The 24,858-nt window shown below is 36.4% G+C and overlaps 1 protein-coding gene across 3 annotated transcripts in view; it reads left to right on the forward strand.

The window, feature by feature from the left end:
* The first annotated feature begins 8,365 nt into the window (after window positions 1-8,365).
* Window positions 8,366-24,858, forward strand: part of LOC131029530 (prolyl 4-hydroxylase 1) — a 213,778-nt gene continuing 197,285 nt past the window's right edge. Inside the window, exon 1 of one of the 3 annotated variants that reach the window (XR_009102788.2) lies at window positions 8,366-8,793. Coding sequence is in view for 2 of the 3 variants with exons in the window: in XM_057960037.2 (XP_057816020.1) it covers window positions 8,727-8,793 (67 nt within the window). In the remaining variant the exon portion in view is untranslated. The remainder of the gene's footprint in view (window positions 8,794-24,858) is intronic. The other 2 variants (XM_057960037.2, XM_057960036.2) reach the window with 2 other exon arrangements.

The raw sequence follows: 24,858 nt of genomic DNA on the forward strand, positions 1-24,858 counted from the left end.
TTTGCATCGACCTTGGATACATTTAACGTGTGTTGTATATGCGGAAATATGTATCCTAGGTCGATGCAATGCAACCTCTGCTCCACCAATACTAGATAGAAGAGAAAGTACTTTAATTTAAAGCCATCAGGATAAAATGCTTTCAAGACATATATTAGGTATAAAAGGAAGCCTACCCTATCATTTGAAGGGGGTTACCTACAATTCAAGTGATCTCTTAATTATAAAATCAATTCAATTCCAAGTGAACAAGCAATCAAGCATTCATCAAGAATTGAAGGAGAATTCAAGTTAAAGCACACCATTCTGCATGACATCCTAAAACCTTGTGTGAGGATTCAAGAAAGATTCATCAAGGTATCATGTTCAATTTTAAGCATTTTTAGATTAGATCTAAAGGGATCATTTTAAAGAGGGAGGAAGAGATCCTTTCCTAAAGATGTCTACCTCCAAAAATAGAGGAGATATTTAATAAAGATATCATATTTTAAATTAAGAAATGGGTAGGAGATTAAGAATACAAACCTTCCATATTGCACACTTCAAGGTATATTCAAACCTATTTGACCTAGGAAAGCCCCCATCAATAAACCTATTTTTTTCATTTTGTGTGTAGGAAATTGATTTAGGAGTTACATGTGAAGAATTTGGCAAAGTAAATGATGACAATCAAACTCAAATTTTGATGGCATGAAAAGCACAAGAGTAGGCCAGTTCCATACACCTTCCTTTATTATTTTAAAAATACCATCGACCAAAATATTGTGCAATAGTAGTATGGAGTGCATTTCATCTATTTTATGCCCAAATATTTCATCGGTGTATATATCACTTAACAAACCACCTGATACTTAATCGACGTGTCTATCATATGCAAGACAACCGATACTAATCGGTATGTATTAGTTAAGCCTGATAACAATCAATGTTCACAATTAATATATTAATTGATATTAATCAGAGTGCATTGGTTAAGCCTGATAACAATCGGTGTTCATAGTTAATATGTTAACCGATATTAATCGGAGTGCATTGGTTTTAATGTAAACTGATACCAATCAGTATTCTGTGCTATGAGATTTACAACCGATGATTATCGGTAGTTAAGCATTGATTGAACTTTTCAAGTATGGTTGAATATATACAAATTTAAGAATGATCATCAATCAAATGAAGGAACAATAGCTTGAAGTATTCATCATAGTTTATCAATAAGATAGATGATTGAATGAGAGACTTCATTTATCTCTCATTCAATCATTTATCTTACCGAGGCTATCATGAATTAACATGATAGAGGGACCTTATATCAAATCAAGGAAGGCATGAGAGTGATATATGTATTATTGTAATTATTATACTTTTTGAATATTTATCCTTGGTTACATTCAAACCAAATTACAAGTTACATTCAATATAGGACCACAAGTTACATCACCCAATTAGGGTCAGGCCAAATTACAAGTTACATTTATAGGGTTTGTCATATTCGAGCTAGCTACTATTTCAACACATTCTAACACATGTATCTGTTTCTATGCAATAATTAGTAGTAGCTACATAGACTAGCATGGTACATAAGTTCTTTTCTAATAGTGCCCTTCATATGCAATTCTTTCAAGATTATTTAGTTGTATCTACCTTCTTAGGTTATGAAAATGGAGATTAGATTAGGTTATGTATCTACTTTCTTGCTTTGTAATTCTCGTTGTGTTTAATAAATTTTTGTCCCTTTGGTGAAATAAAAGGAGGTTGATGATAAATATCTATGTTGTCTATTAGTTGATTCCCATGACAATAAGTGGTTAATGTTGATACAAAGTAACACTAATAGGAAACTTTGATGACAATCTAATACACGTCACTGTTGAACTTACCCCTGTCTCATATAACCCTATGTTGGCTAGGCCCCACCATAATTAGAAGATCCTAATTATTACTGTCCTAAACCTTGCATTGACCGTCACAATTTCACAGTGAGTTGAGTTAATTAGTCCATTAGCGAGATTGGGAAAGAGTTTGGTATTGAGTTAGGTGTTGGTGGAAGGTTTAAGGAGGTACATTATCATCATAATTAATGATAGAGAGTGTTGTGTGAAGAAGAATGGCCACAAAAGGAGTGACTGTCCTAAGTGCTTGAGACTGTCACAAAAAGTGAGTGTTGCAACAGTGAATCTTCCTTTGACCTTTGCGTGTTTGGGAGGGTAAAGACCCATGGTGGTATATCTTGAGTGGTTGGGAGGGTAAAGACCCACATATCAACTATCTACTTTGACATCCTAGGATGGTGTCCACCTACTCTAAAACCTTGTGGGCACTCTCTGTCTAATACTAACATATACATAAAATGTGCCTCTCATATAACCCTATGTTGGCTAGGCCCCACCATAATTAGAAGATCCTAACTACTAAAAACACTAGATTCTCCCCTAAAAGGTTGTTGAGTCATAGAAGGCCTAGATTGATAGCCCTATAGTCTCTCATACCTAAAATATCCTTGTATCGATGATGATCACATGGGACTACCTTATGGCCCCTACTATGCTCTAGACCTTTGTCCCTAATATTGATACTATTGGGTTTTTCTTTGTAAATCATATAGTAAGTCTAAATTATCCTTTGAAGGATGGGGAGGCCTATGGACACTTTAGTCCCTTCATCAAGGTTACAAACTTCTCTCATGCCTCTTGTGTCCTCCCATGTACCTCCTTTTCCATAAGAGACTTTGCCATAGCAACCGTAAAGTCATTTGGATTGGCCATGTGTAGGAAAACTGAAATTTTAGGCTTTCCACCCCTAATGAAATAATTGACAAGTAACTTGTCTTGAATGTAATCTACAAACTACAAGAACTCCAAAAACTAACTCTCATGTTGAGCCACTATGAAACCTTATTATGTAAATTGTGAAACTCATCTATGCATCTCTGTCAAAAATATTTTGAAATAGAACACACTTTGAAGCACTCCAAAATGGTATCTGGAGAGGGTTTCCAATGTGAGTTGGTGCATTTTATCCTCCCAGTACCACAAGGTGGAAGCAAGTCCTCTCAAAAATTGCATTGAAAATTATGCCTTTAGGTTGCTCACATATAGATGCAACCCAAAGCATAAGTCCAAGCTAAGTAACCAAGACTTATCCTCAACCCCATTTGTGGATATTAAAAATGTAGAGGATTGGAGATGAAGCAACTCTCGAATATGATCCTTTGGCTCATGATATGTGCTTGCTATAGTCTATACCTCTTGTATTTATGCATGATGAGGCTAGGTAATGTGTATTGATCAATATTCTATCTCCTCTATGTGTATTTCCCAAATTCAAGGTGAACTCCTAATAAGCTCCCAAGATGCAAGTATATGCTCCTCTGCTACAAGTGGATCCTCGTGGCTTATAATATTTGAGGTCCATACTCGGGCTACTCATCTTGGTGAAAACTCTCAAAGTGATATGACCCTTCCTTCTATTTCCTACACCCTATTTTCTAACCCACACCTCATAACCTTTACCTCACTTCCTATCATTATTACCTTCCATCTACCTTTCATATCCCCTATCTTAACCTCCTCCACTTTCCTACATCCTATCCTAAAACTTAACCTCATACACACTTACTTTTACTTCACCTACCTAACCCCATTCCATCCTTCACATCCTTTTGTCTCCCCCCATTCACCTTCCTACCTTCCAAACCCCTCTCAGCTTCCATTTTATACCACCTTCCTAATGGTACACTTATGCTCCCTTCCAAAACACCGACAAAAAATAGCACTCAATCACTACACAGTGCTATCACGGTTCTGTAACAGGGATTTTTTGTCACAACCATATATACCAACATCCATAATTAGGATATATTTTACATAATGGCACTCAATCACGCAGGTTTAGGTCATCCCTCTCCTTAATTAGAATATATTTTAAATATGGAAAGTAGTGTTAATATGTTTCAAGCTTATTATATTGTTCATTATTTAAAATGCAGTGTTTAATTAATACATGATTGTAGGATTGTTCAACGATTTAGGTCTTGTAAGAAATTCTTCTTTTAAATCGATCATATCATATTACAGAAACCTCTCACCATCTCTGCTATTGGCAATTAATCTGATAAATCTATAATAAACTTTGAATCTAAATATTTGAATATGGGGTGAACTCACAAAGTTGGTTCCCACTTTTTGACACATCCTATTTTTGCTGAAATCATACATTTTTAAAAAAATATAATTATTTAAGCTTTAAGAGGTCCCATTTGAAGTAATTAAGTGAAAAGAGTTAGATAAAAGGCTCTTAGATCAAAATTTATTGGATAGAACCTCTCTACTTCTAAATCATACTTGCAATGGAGTCTCCTTTGCATCTATCAAATGGTGATAAAAAACCAATTTTACATTAGCTTTTGAGAGGTCAAACGAATTCATTTAGAAGTTTTATTTTCTTAAGGATTTAGTCCTTATTATAAGATTTCCAAATAGTATAATGTTTAATATATTTAATTTTATTAATATATTTTTATTTTATTTTTTATGAATGTATGTTTTTCACCGAACATGAACTTCTTTGTTCAATGCATTGGGAAAAATAGTAAACTAATTCAAAAAAATTCTAAAAAATATCTATGCACTAGGTATCGATGTCTTCTTTCTAACAAAAAAAATAAAATTGAATTTTGATATATATAGAACAAGTTACATGTTCAAACGTACACCTATATCTAAATTATAATTAGTCGGACTTCAAAACTTAATAAAATAAAAAATATTCAACATATCACTATCAAACCAACTATATGTCCTTGGTATTGATGTTATAAACCAAAATTTAAAAGAGATAAGTTTTTATCATTTATAGAAAAAAAATTATACGTTTTGGGACGCACATCACTCTTAAAAAATGTGGTTTGCTATAAAAAAAATACTTTTGAGGGGGATGGAAAAATCAATTAAATTTTATTAAAAAAAAATTGAAAAAACTATATTTAGAATCTACAAAAAAGATGTTACAAATCACTAGTTTACATTATCTTCAAATTCTTAATGGTTTAAAAGTTATAGGTGTCAGAAAGTGAAGTTTTTTGCAAAATGTTCATCTAAGTGTCAAAGTTGGTCAAAAAGTGGGAACCGGTATTGTGAGTTCACCCTATGTATAACAATGAATTTTCTGATTATACCCTACCTTTTTTCTTCAACCGGATCTTGTAATGCCCAATTTAGAGTGAAGCGATGATAATTGAAATGGTCGCCCTGACAAACACATCATTTGGCTCAAATGCGAAAGGAAAGGAAAGCGGCGCTATGATAGCCAACCATTCCTACATCCTACAGTGATTAAACCCACAGGGAACCTATGTCCGCCTCCCTCCTTCGTGTTCATCAGGGGATGCCCCAACAATAACTTCTCAACTTACTAGACCCCCACCTGCGACTTCTTGAGTGCACAATCGATCTGGATTCTTTCTCCGGAATCGGCATGGGAGGAACCACTTCATTCCGCGACTGGAGCACTAGTAGTAGATAGCTAGGATAGTTGACCATTCCTACATCCTGCAGCGATTAAACCCATAGGTTCCCTGCCAGAGGAGACTTATCCAAGCTAGAGCTTTTGTAATGGCAGAGGCGAGACGAAGAGGCGGGATTTATGAAATGACTTGGTCTTTTCTTTTTTTTAAGTAATGCCCGTAGTCGTCGGAATTCGACGAACGCAGACACTTTTTCTAAAAAAAACAAATATCATTGTCAATTCCTTCTCCGTCGAAACCAAATGTTGCATTATCATCGGAATTTCGACGAAAGTGGGCATTTTAAAAAAAAAAATCAAATTTGATCACAATATACCTTCTCCATCGGAAACCTCCGTCGGAATTTTAGGCCAAATGTATTAGTGAGCCTAACCCATCTACTAAATATTGTCACATCCCTAAACAAAGGGAAGTCACTTCTCAAACCCTCAAAGTCTTTGAAAACCATTAAAGGCTTTATGTCTTCAACAAGTTAACCTTGAAAGTCTTCCAAACCATTAATGGTTAACTCAACCTCCTTACATGGTTAGAGACTTTTTGCCTAACTCAACCTTCATCTAACCCAAGGGTCTCATCAAGCATTCATTTCTTTGACCATGGTTATCCCTTTAACCCATGCACAAGAGATTACCCCTTGGGTAAAAGCTTTATCCAATGGGTAATCTTAACCTAACCTTAACCCTTACCTCCTAAGGTAATCTTCATGTCTTCTCAAGCATTTAAAGCTTCTTACATCTCCTCTCAAGCAGTCTCTTGTTGACAATTGTCACCATTACATTGGTGAGAATTATGAACATGGATTGATAACTTTCAATCCTAGCCCTCGATAATATTATCCAATCTTGACCATCCATTGCCCTATTTTCCCTATAAAGAGAGTCCATTCCTTCTTCAAAACAATCAAGTTTTTGTGCATCAAACTTATAGTCTCATAACATTAAGCATATTATCTCTCTTTGATAGAATAACATTTTAGATCATTTTGATAGCATTATAATCTTAGATATATCATGTTAGCTTCATCTTAGTATCATTTTCATACTAGTTTAAGCTTCATATCAATATATTGCATCGTATCATCATCTAGTTTCATATCTAAATCATCACTAGGATCTTGGTTGCATTCCATTTAGATCTTAGAATCATTTAAATCTCGTTCTTTAGGTTGTCATCTTAAAGAATCAAGTGCTCTTCCAAGCTAAGAGCCACCTTGAATGTTGACGATCCTTGGAGATAGAGGAGCATGGAATGATTTTAAGAGTTTAGATTCATTTAACTTGTTTTGTTTGGATTTCTAACCTCTAATGCAATGTTTCATGTGTGTGTTTGAGATGTTTCCTCCTATTGCAGGCTGACACCACATTTCCAGCATACAACTTTAAGTAAATCTCCACTTTTAATCTATTTTAGTTCCTCCTTCATGACCACAATTTCTTACTACCCCGATTTCAAATTATATTGCAATTTGACTATTTCCTCTTTAAGAAACTTGTTTTCTTGAGTGATTTTATGATTGGTGTCCAAGATCTCTTGCCATTTGTTATACTTTAACTGTTCTAATGTTTCCAAAACTTTGAGTCTCCTCTTTAGCCCCAACAGTTCCTTAACATACAAATTTGAGGACCAAGTTAAAGGAGCCGAGTTAGGGCTATATTGGTCCAACTTGCTTTCACCTGCCAAATACTCCTTTGTTTTCACCTCTTGCTACTTCATTTCCTCAATGTATTTAAGTTGATGGTTTTGTTGGCCTACCTTTTCAACTTGATTTTTGAAGTTTTCATGATTCACTTACATTTCTATCTTTGTCTTACTTGCTCTTGTTGCCTCTCATGTATGTCTATTGTTTGGTTGAAGCTTGCTAGCCTTGAAAATATTGTGATAAACTTAGTGTGCCCTAGCCACCTCAACCTTTTGGTTATTTTGGCTTGTCTTCACTATAAATATTGCTTGACATTAACAAATGTTAGTCTTTCTCTTATATTTGGAATTTTGACTTGTGTGAATGCTTGGGGTTCCAGATTCCTCATCGAAAAAGATAGGGTATATAACATTAGCATGTCTACCTGAGTTAAAACTTCATGTTCCTTTTTGTTCCCCCTCTCACACCTTTTCCCAAGTTTTTCCAATAGGACAATGAGCATCTTCTTCGTAATTTTTTGTAATTTGATATGTCTATTAATAAATCCACCTCTCGCCCTATGATGTTTTCCACTATTTTGTTTGAGTCTAGCTTTGTTTTATTGTTTTCAAGGTTATTTTAAGCTATGAAGCGTTTTTGCTAGTTTTGTGGTTTGCAAAGTTTTGTCCACTTTTGTATAAAGTAGACAAAATAAATTGTATAAAAACAAAGATAGAAGCAAAAGGCATCATAGAAACCTATTGGAATGCTGTAGCTGGCAGTGGGGTCCCTTGTGTTTGCTTTTGTCTATTGTCACTTTCATCAATCTTTTGTCTTTGTTTGCAACCTTTGCCTTAGCCACAACTTTCTTATGCAGGGCCCTTCCTACATGATCCCAAGCATACGAAAACTGAGATTGCCCTATGTCAACTTGCTTAAACACTCTTGCCTAGACATCTCATTACCAAACCCTTGCCCACACCCTTGAAATATTATCAAAATGTGATTGCTAATTTTATGTAAAATGATTGTTTTTGTTGAAGAAGGGAAGGGAGAAAAAAGACAACCCACTTGAAAATGACAACCTACTTAAAATTCATTTCAGAAAGACCGACATAAAAAAGAATCTGAAAGTGAATTAATTTATATCTTGATCCTTTAGACCGCTGAACATCATTATTCATTCAAAGACATAAGCTTTTGTTAGTCTCATGCACCGAAAAATTTATTCTTCTCTTCATAATTCTTCTTCTTCATAATCCATTGAGGAGTTTCTAATTAATACCCGATCAATCAATAATCTGTAAAGGACAAGGGCCCGAAGACGACAAAACAAAATTCGAGATTTTAAATAAGGAAATTCATATGTTAAACCGATGCATTCGGTGACTACAAAGTTGTTGTAGTTGTCGTTATAGTCAGGGAGTCGAAAGCGCGCAAAAAAAGTCTCCTTCCCGCAAGAAAACAATTAAATAAAGACGAAAGCCCAAATCATTTTTTTTCATGGGCTTCTGAGGAATATTTGAATTGGTCAATTTAAGCTCAAGCCTGTGCTGCGTGAATCTCTCTGTGTCTCCCATCCACAAAATGGCTATTGGTGCGACCAAAATGGTTCTTGGCCTCCTTACATTCGTCACTGTTGGCATGTTGATTGGTATGTACACACGTTTCTTTCTCTTATTTTTCTTTCAAAAACACTATATGCCATTAGGAGGATCATTTTTATGTCACAAATTTGGATGTTTATGATTTTGCAAATCTATTTAGCAATTTAAATCTACCGACTAAATGACATGGGCAGTTTCAGAAGTAAAAAAAGGCTAGTATTGTATGCATGAAGACTTGGAAACCTAAATGGGAATACACTGGAATGAGTAGAGAGTTGGAGGCAATTTTGACGTTTTAGAAGTCGGAAATCTGGGGGGACGACGAAACATGGGTTGCCATAAAGATGCTCGGTTTTGTTAGAGAGAGAAAGAAATAATTGGTGGACCTCTGTTGTTGATTTCTTTCACCTTTTTTTTTATGAGAATTAACTTGCTATTTAGGAAAGGAGCTTCAGTCATTTTTTATTTTATTTTCTCTCAAACTTGGTAAATGTACGGGAATGTTGTGTGTCCATCAGTTAGTCGTTTCTGTTTCTTGGTTAGTATTGGGCGAGGTTACAGGGCACATTTATTGCTTTGTGCGGAGTTCTTGGATCACTTTAGTATAATTTGTAAAAATGGGTTACGCTCATATGTATCCAGAATTGGTCATATCACAACCTTACCATATGCCCATTGGAGTTATGGGCTACCTTATTGTGGTAGGTGGATGTGGACTTGGGTTCTTCTTTTAGGAGTGTCCTCCATTGTCATTACACAACCCCTTGCACATCTTCGTTCAGTAACCTGCTTGCATTTTTGTATCAGTTTTTAAACTAAAAAACAGAGAAAGATGATTCAAATTTATGAATATTATTTACTTAAAAGATGCTTGGCTCACTCCTGCTGGAAACATTGAGGTACGGATAATTGTATACCAGAAGGGATTAAGGATTGAGGTTGAGTGCAGGTATTGAGTGGTTTCTGGAGAAAAAATTGGCCTTCATATCTTGGCAGCTTAGCCCATGGGAGTTTGGTATTTGTCTGCCCTAACAGTTTATGGACTTGTTTCTCACCTCCACCAAAAAAAGAACGAGGAATTCAAATTACTTCAGGACGTTGCATAGAGAGTGAAAAATCTATATTGTCATTTAAAATTAGATAGGTAGAGAGTGAATGCAAAGGGGTATAAGAATTAGAATGAAACATCATCCTTGTTAATAGAATGGCTGTGTTGTGGAATTGCATGGAGGTCTCGAACAAGAAGGCTGATGATGATAAAGAATCAACTATCAGGACAAAAACTGAAAAAAATGTAAATTGATAACTTGATAGAGCATGTTGCAAATATTGCTCAAAAGTTTGTCGATCAATAGAAATGGAATTACAAATGATTTTTAAAGAGAATTAGAGCATTGGTGTACTACCGCATTGTACCAGGTGATGAGGATATTCCAGGCCTACAACAAAGAGAAGCCAGGCAAGCCTATTAAATCTGGTTAGGGGGATGTTTGAAATAAAAGTGTTAACTTAATGGAAAGTTCATCTATCATGACCCGACCCAGTACTAAGTGAAACAGTTAATCGCAAGATGAAACTGTCTTACGAAGTAAGACTTCACAGTTTCAGAAATTGGACATGCTACAGCAATCGGGTTATCACAGAATAGAGATAATGAAACTTACCAATTGATCCACCCTCTCTCCCTCTAGCAATAGCGATCTCTTCTAAACAGGATGAAAGATTAGTTTAGAAATAAACAATAAAGCATTAAGAGAGCGGGTTAAGCATGAAGAGGCATGAAGAGTAAAACGGTTGAAAAGGGACACCACCCATTCAACGGTCACCACTTAAGGGAAAGACATAACCCCCCACCTCGATGGAAGGGTATAAGAGATTATTCCAACATTCAAGGGAAGGCATCGAAGAAGATCAGATTTGGCATTTATAAGAGATCGAACATGCAGCAGTTTGTTTCTATACTGTGATTGTGGTATGAGTTCCTCATACATAGCATAATGAATTCTATTTATATCTACATACCACTGATTAATAACGTATTGCTGTTTATGATTGTTTAATATAGCATAAGGAATGCTATTTCTATCTGTTCATTGCTGATTCATATTGTGCTGTTGCTTATGACTGTTTAATATATAGATGTATAGAATACATGACATAATATGGGATGTTCTATGTATATATTCTGTCTGATTATTATAATCAGCCATGGTAGGGGAAATGAGGGATTACAAGGAGGGGAATGGCGATGGGGTACTCTTCTAGGTACACCACCTCATGGTGGTGATCGAATGGTCTCATGAGGCCAAGGGGGTACAAGGGGTACTACCTTTGGGCTTAAGAAGAGATGGGCACCCTATTCTGAATACGCCTCATCCCTCTATCATGGTGAATTAGTACACTAAGAAGTCCAATCATATGAAGTGGGAAACGGATGGCAAGATGAAGGGGAATGGTTATAGGACACTTCACTAGGTACACCACCGTAGATGGATGGCACGGGCCATATGGGGCCAAGAGGGATGGTATGTCTGCTCGTGGGCCAAGGGTAGAGGATCTGTAGGGCACCCTATTGAGTCACCTTATCCTAGCTTCCTTATGGGTGAATTTCTCGAATAAATTAGAGATATCTTATGATTAAGTTTATGTTCCTAACCCTAGTAGGAAAGTTACCTGGAATTGCGATTTTAGGGAAAAAACTAGGGCATTTACATAAGGGACATTACAAATAGTATCAGAGCATGATCTTGCCAGCCTGCAACATAAGGATAAATGGATTATGCATTCTAATCAATCAATGAGAAGGGATACATTAACTCAGTCCAAAGATATGGCAACGTATAAATGACAATGGCAAGACAATATGAGAGGTTGTTGAACATACGTGTATTTGCATGTATACTTCGCGACTGCATATATTCATATGTATGCTTCGTGTTTTTATGGGTATGCTCTGTGTTTGGCATAACTACTGTTTGGCATAACTACTCCATGAATATAAATGATTACTATAAATAGGGGATATGAATTTATTTACAGAACATTGCATTTGAGGTCATAGATGTGTGTCACACTTCTAATACTCATCTTAATACATAAGCTCTTGCCTTAACGTTAAGAGATATCCTTGATATTGTGTAAATGTTTGGTCAAGACAAAGTGGTCTTTTACATTTACAAGTGATGAGGAAATAAAGATGAGTGAAAACTTGTCTTAAAATTACAAGCCTTGCCATTCCCAATCATTGGTTGAGATAATTCACATTTTAAATTAAGGATCAAGATATTTAAACTATTGCTTAAGGACAAGAAATTTTGGGAAGGGCGGACTATCATGACCTGACTCATGCTAAGTGAAACAGTTAATCGCAAAGATGAAACTGTCTTATGAACAGTTTCAGAAATAGAACATGCTACAGCAATTGGGGTATTACAGAATAGAGATAATGAAACTTACCAATTGATTGAACCTCTCTCCCTCTAGCAATAGTGATCTCCTTTAAACAGGATGAAAGATTAGTTTAGATTTAAACAATAAAGCGTTAAGAGAGCAGGTTAAGCATGAAGAGGAATGAAGAGTCAAATGGTTAAAAAGGGACACCACCCATTCAACAGTCACCACTTAAGGGAAAGACATAACCCTCCACCTCGATGGAAGGGTATAAGCGATTATTCCAACATTCAAAGGAAGGCATCGAAGAAGATCGTTTTGGCATTTATAGCAGATTGAATATGCAGCAGTTCGTTTCTGTACTGTGATTGTGGTATGAGTTCCTCATATATCATAATGAATACTATTTATATCTGCATACCACTGACTAGTAACGCATTGCTGTTTATGATTGTTTAATATAACATAAGGAATGTTATAACTATATTTTCATTGCTGATTCATATTATGCTGTTGCTTATGACTGTTTAATGTAATATGGGATGTTCTATATATATATATATTCCATCAAATTATTATAATTAGCCATGGCAGGGGAAATGAGGGATTACAAGGTGGGGAAAGATGATGGGGTCTCTTCTAAGTACACCACCTCATAGTGGTGACTGAATGGTCCTATGAGGCCAAGGGGGTACAAGGGGTACTGCCTTTGGGGCCTTTGGGCTTAGAAGAGATGGGTTTTCGGGGCACCATATTGTGAGTATGCCTCATCCCTCTATCATGGTGAATCGATACACCAAGAAGTCCAATCATAGGAAGTGGGAAATGGATGGCAAGTTGAAGGGGGAATGGTTATAGGACACTTCACTAGGAACACCACTGCATATGGATGGCACGGGCCACATGGGGCCAAGAGGGATGGTATATCCGCTCTTGGGCCTAGGGTAGAGGATCTCTAGGGCACCCTATTGAGTCAACTTATCCTAGATTCCCTATGGTCAAATTTCTCCAATAAATTAGAGAAATCTTATGATTAAGTTTAGGTTTTTAACCCTAATAGGAAAGTTACTTGGAATTGTGATTTTAGGGCAAAAATTAGGGCATTTACATAAGGGACATTGCAAATGGAGATCAATTTGGAGAATAATTTATTATTCTCAAAGACAACAATGAAAAGTGGTGACTCATATCTTATGAAAGGTTATGACCCTTTCACCTATAAAGTATAAAGGGTCGATCACTTCAAGCAAAGCTCAAGATATCATCACTCATCAATGTATCAAGAAATCAAGCAATCTATGAATCAGCAAAGGTCAAATCAAACAATCCATCAATTAGCAAAGATTGATTCAACAAAGTGGATAAACAAGCAATCAAAACATCATCAATCATTAATTCACATCTTGATCATCAAGTGTTTTTAAAGCAAGGTTGCACCAAGATGGGGTACTTGGAGACTCCGAAGATTGGTATCAGTATTGGTACAACTATTTTTCAAAATAGGAGACGGGGGTACTTGGAGACGTCAATTTTTTATAAATCTTTTTAATAATTTATAGCAAATCTGAAAATAGGTGTATCTTTGTAAAACTAATTATGAATATAGACAGTGTATAAGGAAATTGAAGGCAATGGCCCAAACCAACAAGTTATTTTTTTTGTTATTATATGTGATTTTATATATAATATACGATAATGTGAACATAGATTATATATATAAGAATATGAATATAGATATACTCACAAGAATGAAGAAAGAAAATGTATATCATAGGAAAACTCCTGACTCTCAAGGATCTAATAGAATTCATCCCCATTGTGCATACTGCAAATGTAATGTTCCTAGTTGGGGATTGGATTCTTTGGCGTTCAAGTCCTGCAAACAAATGTTAGTATACAAACAATATGAAAGATAATTAAACATATATATTTATTTGTGCAATTATACAAGAAAGAATGCCATACGTTATTCTACATATTTAACAAATAATGTTAAACTGATTTATTGTTATCTATAAAAAAGGATACAATACTCAGTTGGACCTTACTTGGATTGACCCAACCCTCTATTGAGAAATATTTCTCAGTTAGGAGCAACCCAGGATGTCGTCCTCCTAAGGTCTCTATTTGGGATCTCTATTAATGAGTGAAATCATTAATGTTCTCAAAGCTTGGCAGAGATCCCACCCCTGCTCAAGCTTCTCTATTTCTAACATATGCATATGGTTAACCTCTACAATATATATATATTGACTCTAAGAGATTCCCTATGAATCTCTCTCTGGATTCCTCTTGGAATCTTGGCATTCAATTTTGCCCTTTGGTCTCTATGGCTCCTTTAAAGGGAGCAATCATCGTAGACATTATCAGGGACTTAAATATAATTCTGCTCTGAAATGCCTCAATGATCCCTAGCTCTGTAAATTGCGTCTGAAGCAATCTCTATTTCCTTTGTTTTAATTCTGAGTGTATCCCTATAATCTTAGGGTAATTGTTCTTTAACATCACTAATATATCACTATTATATTATAATCCTGAGTGTATCTCTATCTCTAGAAGTGTCGTTACAAGTCTAAGTGCATCTCTATTATGCTAATTTTGAATGTATCTCTGCAGCATTGATTCTAAATGCATCTCTGATATATTAATTTAGAATGTATCTCTGTTATTTACTGGCCATTCTGCTTTAATTTATCTTGCGGTATGATTCGAATTCCACGACATTATTCATGAAGTGTTTCCTACGGTTTAGGGCAAACCACTTACTGTTCACTTGCTGGTGGTGTATCCTGGATATGCTGGGTACGCTCTACTCCTTCCACGGTTTTTGCTTCCAACATGGCTATCACTGTTAGCACTATCCCCATGCATACCACCAAGAACACAAATGTTACTGCCTGTAACTTGATAACAATTCTGATCTGATCTGATCAATGGTGATCTCACTAGATGCTTTTGATTCCTTCCCTTTATATCTCTCAATTTGAGGGAGAGGTCACACCTCTTCATCATGTATGCCCTTTGGCAAGAGACACACCCTTTCACCATTAGCACCCTTTGAAAGAGTGCAACTCTTCATTATTTCTACCCTTTGAAAGGGACACAACCTTCCATAATCAGATGTGCACTTATTATTTAAATCAGATCTGCACTTCTCATTTCCAAATTATCCCCCCCTCTCAAATGAGGTTCTCTTCTCCCTTTTATATCTCATTGTTGAGGGAGTCACAACTTTTTCTTTCATGTCTTTTGACTTTTCATTAACTTTATTAATTTTTAATTAATCATATTTAATTATATTATTTTATATTTTAATTTAGTTTTTAATGTTTTAATTTTATTATTATCATTTATTATTAAATTCTATTTCAAAGAGGGGACATTACAGCAAAGTCTACATAAAGGAATTAAAAGAACAGCAAGAATATAGAAAATATGAATATCTTTTGAGTTTTGCATTGAATTGCAAATAGTTGAATGGCAAATACTTGATGTCTTCTTAGCTCACGTTGACTCTTGCCTTGCGTTGGCTTATGTTTCCTCTTCTATGGTGTGTTTATTTTCCAGCTTTTTGGTGCATTTAACTTTTAATTTTTAGGGATTTTTGTTTTATTTGTGTGGGAGTCAGCGCTTTTTGCATGGGAGACAGCGAGTCTTCTGGAGACCGCAGTTAAAAGTCTCCTGCAATTGGAGACATCTGAGGCAAGGTCTTTGGTATTGGGATGCGTCTTGGAGATGGGTCTCTGTGCAACTATGGTTTTAAGGAATCAATCAATCTAACAAATCAATTAATTTATCATTCAAGCATCACCCTGTCAAATCGACATTTGTTGAATCAATTATTCAACAACAATCCATCAATCAAGGAAAGCGATTGAATTAGTATCGGCGCTCATAAAGAGCAGATCAATCCATAATATAGCAGCAATCAGGCGATAGATCAGATCAGAGATTACTATTTGTTGCAGGCAGTAACATTTTTTCAGCTTGGGGTGCATGAATATATGTTTAAATATGTATGCCTGATATATGCAGCAATATAATTCTTTACATATGAATATAGGATATATATTTGGCACATGATATCATATATATTAGACATAAGTAATAATATGGATTTCTAAATAGCAACAATTGATCATTATAGGGTAAGGAAGGGAGTGCAAGGAGGATGAACGGCTATATATCCCTCACTAGGTACACCACCTCATGAAGATAGTTAAGGACTGCATGAGGCCAACGAGGACAGAGTTTCCGCTCTTGGGCCTAGGGTAGAGGGTCATTTTAAGGGCACCTTGTTGCAGTCTCCCCTATGAACCCTATATTGATCAATTGTTGAAGTGAACTAGAGGGGAGCCTCAATCATAAAAGTAGAGAAGGATGGCATGATATAGAGGGGAATGGCGTACAAGCCTCACTAGGTACACTACCTCATGAAGATGGTTAAGGATCCCATTAGGCCAAGGGGCACAGAGTTTCCGCCCTTGGGCCTAGGGTAGGGGATATTTGGGGTACCTTATCATGTCTCCCTTCTCAATCCTCATTATGGTTGAACCCCACATAATAGTTCAGATTTGTTATGTGTTTTGAATATATGTTCTCTTTAAACCTAGAAATGTATGTATCTCATGAGTTATATCTTCATTGTTATCTAACTTGATTGCAGGTTGCCAAAACAGACTTATCTTATTTCTGGGTGAGAATTATATCTCGAACTATATTATACTCTCTATTTCATTTTGGATTTGTGAATTTAGGGCAAAATATAAGGTAACCCAGAAAGGGAACATTGCACTATCACAATTAGATTATTTATAAAAGCTTATGAAGTTTAAAGGGTGACAATGACAATGACCTGGGTGGATAGTGCAACACTAAATAACAGTATTACATGATAAAAATATGGAGTGACAGTGGTTAGATCGATGAAATTTATTGGGTGAAGGCCTTCCGAGTGACATTGTAGGGAATTCTAATCGATTGGTATATGGTGTTATCTCTTCAATAGTTGGGAAGAACAAATAATTTGTTCGGAAACTATTTTAAACTTTTAAGAGACAACAATGAAATAGTTGCAAAATTCTATGATTCAAAACAAGAGAGCTTTGAATCAATATTTGAAGGGATTAATCAGAAAATTGGAGAAATCTGTTTCTAACAAGAAGAAGAGTAGGTGCTTCATTGAATGCCCATCACCAAAATATAGGTCTAAGATGAGTATTAGAAGTGTGACACACATCTTTTCTTAATAAGAAGAAAAATCTGGGAAAATATGTCAGAGACATAAATATAATTTTATTTGGAAGTCAGAGGTTTTACAGATCAACTTCTAGACCTTGAAGATGGGATCCAATTCTAGGAGCATGTTCAATCAAACTGCTTGAGGGTTGACAGCAACAAAACACATACAATTCCTCAGTCTAATTGATGGTACAAAATGTGGAATTTGAAGAAAATAATTGGATGTCCCAAAATGCTTATTTGTCTGAGATACTAAATATCTAAGCCTATAGCAAGGAGCCATCTTAGCACACCTACAAGCTATTTGAGCACAATTCCAAGTCATCCCAAATACACAATCCAGACAGGTCACTTGATGTCGTCTGCAGCCCTTGGGTTCTCCTAGTTATTCTGGATGGCTAAAATTGTTATTCTAGTTGTCTAGGAACTTGTTAAAATATCATGGACATATTTGTAAAGTTTGCAACAGCTGTGAATACCTATCTTCTTAACGCGCGTGTGCATCTAAGGCCTATAGGAAATTTTCCAAAACATTTGCCTTTTGAACATCCTTGATGGGATGCATTCCTCACTATTCTCTACCTATATTCCCCTAGAACATATAGCAAAAGAAGCAAAGACACATAGTAGCATCTGATTGTGGAGTAATGGTGGGGAGCAGATGTTCTCTTCCTCCATGCTTGGATATCACTGTGGATTCTAGTTGAAATCAGCCAAGTTTAGGGTAGTGTTGTGACCACATCACACATCACCCCATCAAGATGGGGACCCCCCCTTTTTTTAGGTTTTGCCTTCTCTAGGAGTAGTCTCTCTTTGCTCTTTTTTTGTGAATGGAGTGGAGTAGGTCATCAAGCGTTGCAAGAATGATTCGAAGATGAAGGACTTAAGATTGAACAAACCAAGTAAAGTCAGGTGAAATGTCTAAGTGAAGAGTCAGTCATGAAGTTGCGTACCTTGTCCCAACCTGGAGCGAAATTTCTACCTTGACCTTGTCCTTCCTAAGGGTCCAGAGCGAAATTTTCATGTCCTTCCTAAGGGTCCAGAGCGAACTTGAATATGTGTACCTTGGAGAAGTCTTAGAGTGAGCTTTGTCTAAAATTATGTGCGTACCTTCCAAAGGACAAAGTGAATTTTATTTTAGGTCTTGTCCTTGCCAAGGTCAGAGAGTGAATTTCATCATGCCCTCACCATGGTTCTAGAGCGACTTATTTCCAATTGACATACCTCCCGAAAGTCTTGAAGCAAATTGCAATACAAGGTCATGTACCTTAGAAAGAACACATAGCGAATTTCATTTTTGAGTCCTGTCCTTGGAAAGGACCTAGAGCGAAATCCTTATCAAAGAGTCTTGTCCTTGCTAAGGACATGGAGCGAACTTTTTTACCTTGACCTTGCCCTTGCTAAGGTCCTAGAGAGAACTTGACCTTGTCCTTCCAAAGGACCTAGAGCGAACTTATTTCAAGATGGCGTACCTTCCTAAGGTTTAAGAGTGAAAATTACCCTAAGGTTGTGTACCTTCCAAGGGTCATGGAGCGAAATTTTGATTAAGGTCATGTCCTTGCAAAGGACATAGAGCGATTTTCATTTTAGGTCTTGTCCTTGCTAAGGACATAGAGCAAATTGATTACAAGATTCATGTCCTTGCCAAGGACCCAAAGCAAAATTCCCAAAGGTAAGCATTTTGGCGCCAAAATTCCATTTGAAATTCAAATTGCTAAAGGGAGAACTCTGATGTGTTAAGTCGGCCAGCATGAGGAAGATAATTTGTTGTTTTATTTTTGCTAGATTAAGTCGGCTTTACACTCCAAAAGACACCTCTTTTACCCTAAGTGCCTATAAAAGAAGGATCGAGATATTCATTTTAACCATCAATTCAAGCATTTTCTTCTTTTCAAGTGCGAATTTGAGAGCAGGCTGAGCAAACTTCTCCAGCAAGGAAGTGAATTTTATCTATTCATGAGTGAATTTCACCAAAATATAAGTGAATTGCTCCAGCACAAAGGCGAACTTGGTCATTAAAAGTGCAGATCTGAGGATCAAGACAAACAAATTTAAGCATTAAGGTTACAGATCTGATGCTTTAGAAAGTCGAATTCACCTTAAAGTACCTCAATTAATCAAAGAAGAAGCGAATTGTACTCAACTAGGAGCCTATCATACAGCGAATCCATCTTGGGACAGCCCAGATTTGCCCTTAGACATCAGAATTGCATTCCAATTAATGAATTTATTAGAAAGCAAATCATCAAAATCAGAAGGACTGCATTTAAGATCAAAATTAGGTCTGATTAGAGGCACAATATCATAATTTGTCCAAGTTAGGATACATGTAAGGAGTTAGATCAGTCTTATTGAGCATTTCATGAGAACCATTAGAGTATAGGACTGGTTTAAATCAGTATTTCACCTTCATTTCTAGGCCTAAAGTCTATAATTTTCATAACCTTATCAAGACCCTAACTTGAACATCTCTCATAAGTGAATGATGGCAGCACCCAAGGCAAGTGGATCTACCTCCCGACAGGCTCTCATCAAAGAAGATCAGAAGAATCATGACTTGGAGACCAAAATTACATCTCGGTGGAGCAACATTGGAGATACAAATCTTGGGAACTTCAATGTGAAGAAGTTTTGTGAGGCACCATACATTGGCAAACCATCACTTATAGCCAAGAGGATAATAGAAAGTGGCATCATCAAGGCAGACGGCTTCCCTCCTGCAGTTAGATGTCATGAACTAATGATTGAGTCCGCCAAACACTATGATTCACACTCAAGGACAATTGTGGCCGAGGATGGAACCGTTGTTGCTTACCTATCAGAAACAGCTATAAGTGAAGCATTCTACCTACTAGAACAAAGAGACATGATCTATAGAAGCTTGGAAGGAGCAAAATCAATTTATGAAGATGATGCTGATGCATGCCTAGCAGTCATCAATAGGGATTGGTTGCAAAAGAGTAGACCTCACCTGAACAAGATACCTAATGGGCCACACTGAATTGACTTCCAAGAGGAATTTAGGGATTTGATGACCATGCTTGGTCGAGTTATAGGTGCTCCTCAAGCCTTTTGTTTTGATAAATGGATGTTCTTCTTCATACAAATAATCATCCATGGGAAATGAATGATCAATTGGGCAAGAATCATTAGAATAGCCTAGATGTACAATTGAGAAGGTTAGTTCCCACCAAGTCATTCCACATGAGCTCATATGTCATATATTCTTTGGCAAGGAATTGTGAATATGCGGGACTACCACATAGAGGCAAAGTTGGAAGGAGGCCTGAAGAGATAAGGGTTTGTGATTCCTATGAAATATTGCATCACCCACCTAAGAAGCACTATAGATTGGTCAATGATACCTTCACAATGCACATCACTAGGATCCTACAAGGTGGAATCCATCAGAGATTGTCTCCGGAGGCACAAGCACTTGTCAAACAATATGGTGCATGGTTCATACAATTTCCCAAATTCACATACATAAGGATCCAAGGGTGTCCTTTATTAGAATAATATCTTTCTCTTTGTGTTATTAATGGTCATTTAAGTTGTTTCTAATTTCGCCTCTAGTTAACAATTGTTTCTTTTAGAAACATCGTCTTTGTAACTCTATTTAAAGGAGCTTTGTCTCCTTGATTAATTGAACAACATCGATTCTTTGAAATCCATATGCTTTTGCATCTGTATTATCCTTCTCCTCCTTATATGTTGCCAGGTTATCCAACAGGCAGGATAGTACTACTTGAGGTGGCAAGGCAATTGTTATCTTCTACCAAGTCATTGAGATACAAACATGGAGGTGTCATCACTAATTCCATTTCACTTGGGAATTCAATGGAAGTTTGTCTTTCCCTTCAAGCAGCTGAAAGTGCCGATCCAGAGTTATCTCTTTATTTGTTTGCACCATTTGCTTCTAGAGATAATTTTGATCCCTATGGTAATGTAGAAGAAATGGCTGGAAGAAAGCATAAGCATATGTTTCAAGTAGAAGACTTTTGGATGAACGCACAAGATGACTTCGAGATAAAGAAGAAGATGCACTCTCGACTGCCTCTTGATCTCATTAGGAAATGCAAAGTCTATAGAGTGGCCGATCAAGCACAAGATAGTGGTAGATATATCCAATCTACCTATGAGATGGAAGATAAAAAAGTAAAGATTAATTGGGATGAAGAAGAAGTTACGGATTTGAGAGAATTGATGAATCAAGTCTTAACTTGCACACATAGGTGGGTAGATATTCAACATCAAAAATTGAAGGAGCAAGATGTAACAATGACATTGAATTGGAGACAAGGACAAAAGAAGAAGAAAGGGCAAGTGTAAGAGAGAGCACTTCTCATTCTAAAGGATCAAAGAGGAAGAATGAACAAGGAAAGAAAGAGACATCCAAGAAGAAGCAAAATACAAATTCTGATCAGCATCGTAGTGCTTCTTCTAGGCATGAGAGAGAAATAAATCAAGGCAAGGATCAAAGGATAGATGAAGGCATGGTCCATGAAGTAGATGAATCAATGGAGTCTACAATACAAAATGATAGGAATGATAGACAAGATAAAGGAAAGATGCCACACGAATCATCAAATCCGACCCTTCATATCCAGATTTGTGATGATGAGGAGCAAGGAGATAAAAATGAAGTAACTTCCCCTCCTAGAAATGAGCCATTGCTCGAGGAAGTGCAAGTAAAAGAAGGAAGATCTTCTATCCCCGACTGGCTAAAGAAAAGACTAGCCAAGGAAGTAACAATGGAAGAAGAAGAAGAAGTATTTGATTTGGGGAGTCTTCTAAATGGACCTCAAGAAGTTATTGAGAAGAAGAAAGCTTCAAAGATTTCTAAAATAATAAGAGATGGTATAGGCTCCAGGAAGAGACAAATTGCCACTCCGATAGTAGATAAATATGAGGGTGAGATTATGGCTGATGAATATGATTTGGAGATTTTTGACTTAGGTCCACTTACTTTTGAACAAGCCATGGAGGAAGCAACCGATTCAGTGAAGGCAATCAATGAGAAGCTAAAGGCTGAAATAGAAAGGAACAAAAGGTTAGAAAAAGAGGTAAATGCATGGAGGAGCTATTTCAATTAGTTCAAGGAACCACTAAGGCAGCATGACCCAACAAACACACCTCCACTAATGCTTCCTCAGGAATTGGTAAATCATATGGAGAAGATAGCAAACTCAGCACAACTTCTAGATGCATGGGTCAACAAATCCTTTACAATGGCTAATGAGTTTATAAGAAATATGATGAAAATACTTGGTAGAGCCATTCGAGTTGTTGAGATAGTTCATAACCTCATGGTGATAGTTGATGCTTTCACTCATACTAAGGATGTCACCATTCCAGTATTGCAAGCAATAAGTAAAGCACCTAGACAGATACTAGCACAAGAAGGGGTAATTAGAAAGGAATCAACTCCTAATCTGTTACAGTGGTCGACTTTGCTTCAAATGAAGAAACTCCTTTTTGAGGACGTTAATAACAGATGTAGTCAAGTTGAAGATACCATCCATCCTATTCATCACAAGATAATTGAGGTGATGTGCGTTATTCTTGACAAAAGGGCAGGAATTGAAACAAATGTGGATATTCAAGAATTGGAGGACAGGATAAAAGTCATCTTTCAGGGAGAAGGTGGACTAATAATAGAAAAATAGTTGGATCGTATGTATACCACTATGTTCCTTATTTGTAAGACAAAAGAACTTGAGCATGGATGGGAAATAACACTTCTTGCAGCTTTTGATGAAGTGATCCACCTAGAAGAACGAATGAAGAATCTACTTGAGATTCCAATTTTTGAAGTTGAGAGTATGACGTCCAGATTCATTGAATATGCTAGAAAAGAAAAGGAAAAAAGGAACAAAGTTCTAGAAGAAAGTTTGTTATGATCCCACTTGGCATTCCATTTTCCTATTGGAAGATGCTTCCTCGATTTCCATGCTGACACATGCTATTTTCTCATTGGTTGTTTCATGATGATAATTATCTAGATAGGGTTTTCATTTGTGTCAAACCCTAATTAGGTTTTAGGTGGCAAGATCTTGGCCCTTGATCTTCATTCGATCTCGGCCCTTCATTGTATTTGGGAGTATTATATAAGCTTCACTCATTTCATTTGTAATGGTAAATAGTGATAGCAATAGCAATAGAGTAAAAGAGAATAGAAGAGAGAGTAATAGTGCTAGAATAGTGGCAAGATAAAGACTTGAGGAATTGTTGTTGTTTGGCTATTGGATCAATAAAACATTGAAGTTATGGTGTTTTTGATTAATCCTTGAAGCTTATTGCATGGTTCTTTTATCTTCTCAAGCCAATCTTTTGATGTTAGTTTAAGCATTAGATTAAATGATGGAATCTTGCACTTGATATATTGTAAGCGAGCCTTGTGTGGTCAACTAGATCCTTTGAAATTGTTTAAGTTCGACCATTGTTCAATCATTGATATGCATTCAACTAATGGTGTCTATGATTAGTAGTGATTTGAAAATCCCCAAACATCCTTAGAAGATTGCACTAGTTCTAGTGGAGTTGTTCATGTATGGCGATGCTATAACTAGTAGAGCTTCATTTGTGTCATTTCTTCACTCATTCATTTTAGAATAGCTTAGAACTTCTCTAAACCTTCATCTTTTTGCCATTTTTTGATAATCATCTAGTAGTCTTAGGAAGAAACTCCATTGCATATCATCTACCAATCACTTCATGAAGTCTTTTCGAATCATAAATGCCCCCTAGATGAAACAGCAATCACAACGACCAACAAAGCTTATCCACACGTAGTGATCCTACATACATGAACCTTGGAGTCTACTCGAGTGATCCTTAAGCTAATCTTCAGCATCCGAGAGATTTTGTTCAAGAGAGGATAAGATACTTATGGTATTTTATTTTGTGTTCGCATGTGCCTAAAAAACACTTCAACAGGTAGCTATCGAACACACAAACTTACCACCCAACAGTTGGTAGGGGATGGATCTTTGATAGGGTGCATGATTTTGCTAGTTTGTATTATGCACTACTGTCGCTTGTACTCATGTATTGTGACATCAATGCCAATGATAAGCTGAGCTGTTGCAGCTTTGGTACATATATAAGCCACAACCTATCTTAGTGCCTGAAAAAGTTTTTGTTGAGACTCATGTTTGACAATCTCCATTCAACTGCTAATTTCTTCTCATGAGACAATAACAATAGGGAATTTGGTTATGGGGTTTGAAAATCAAGCATTTGTTCTGCCTAAGGATGGAAGGAAAGGAGATTTGAATCATTCTGTCAATTGGAAGCTATCAATAAGCAATTGTCTGAGCTTCCTACCAATATGTCTCATTAAGTTGCTATTTTGGTACTTTTTTGTGGCAACAATTTACTACAATTTTGATGGACAGAATCAGCAAGCTCTATAATTTTGTATGCGCCTGTTATAAGAACATTTCTCAAGATATGTATTTCTTGTTTCGATATGATAA

This window comes from Cryptomeria japonica, chromosome 5 (assembly GCF_030272615.1).
Source record: "Cryptomeria japonica chromosome 5, Sugi_1.0, whole genome shotgun sequence".
Taxonomy (NCBI): domain Eukaryota; kingdom Viridiplantae; phylum Streptophyta; class Pinopsida; order Cupressales; family Cupressaceae; genus Cryptomeria; species Cryptomeria japonica.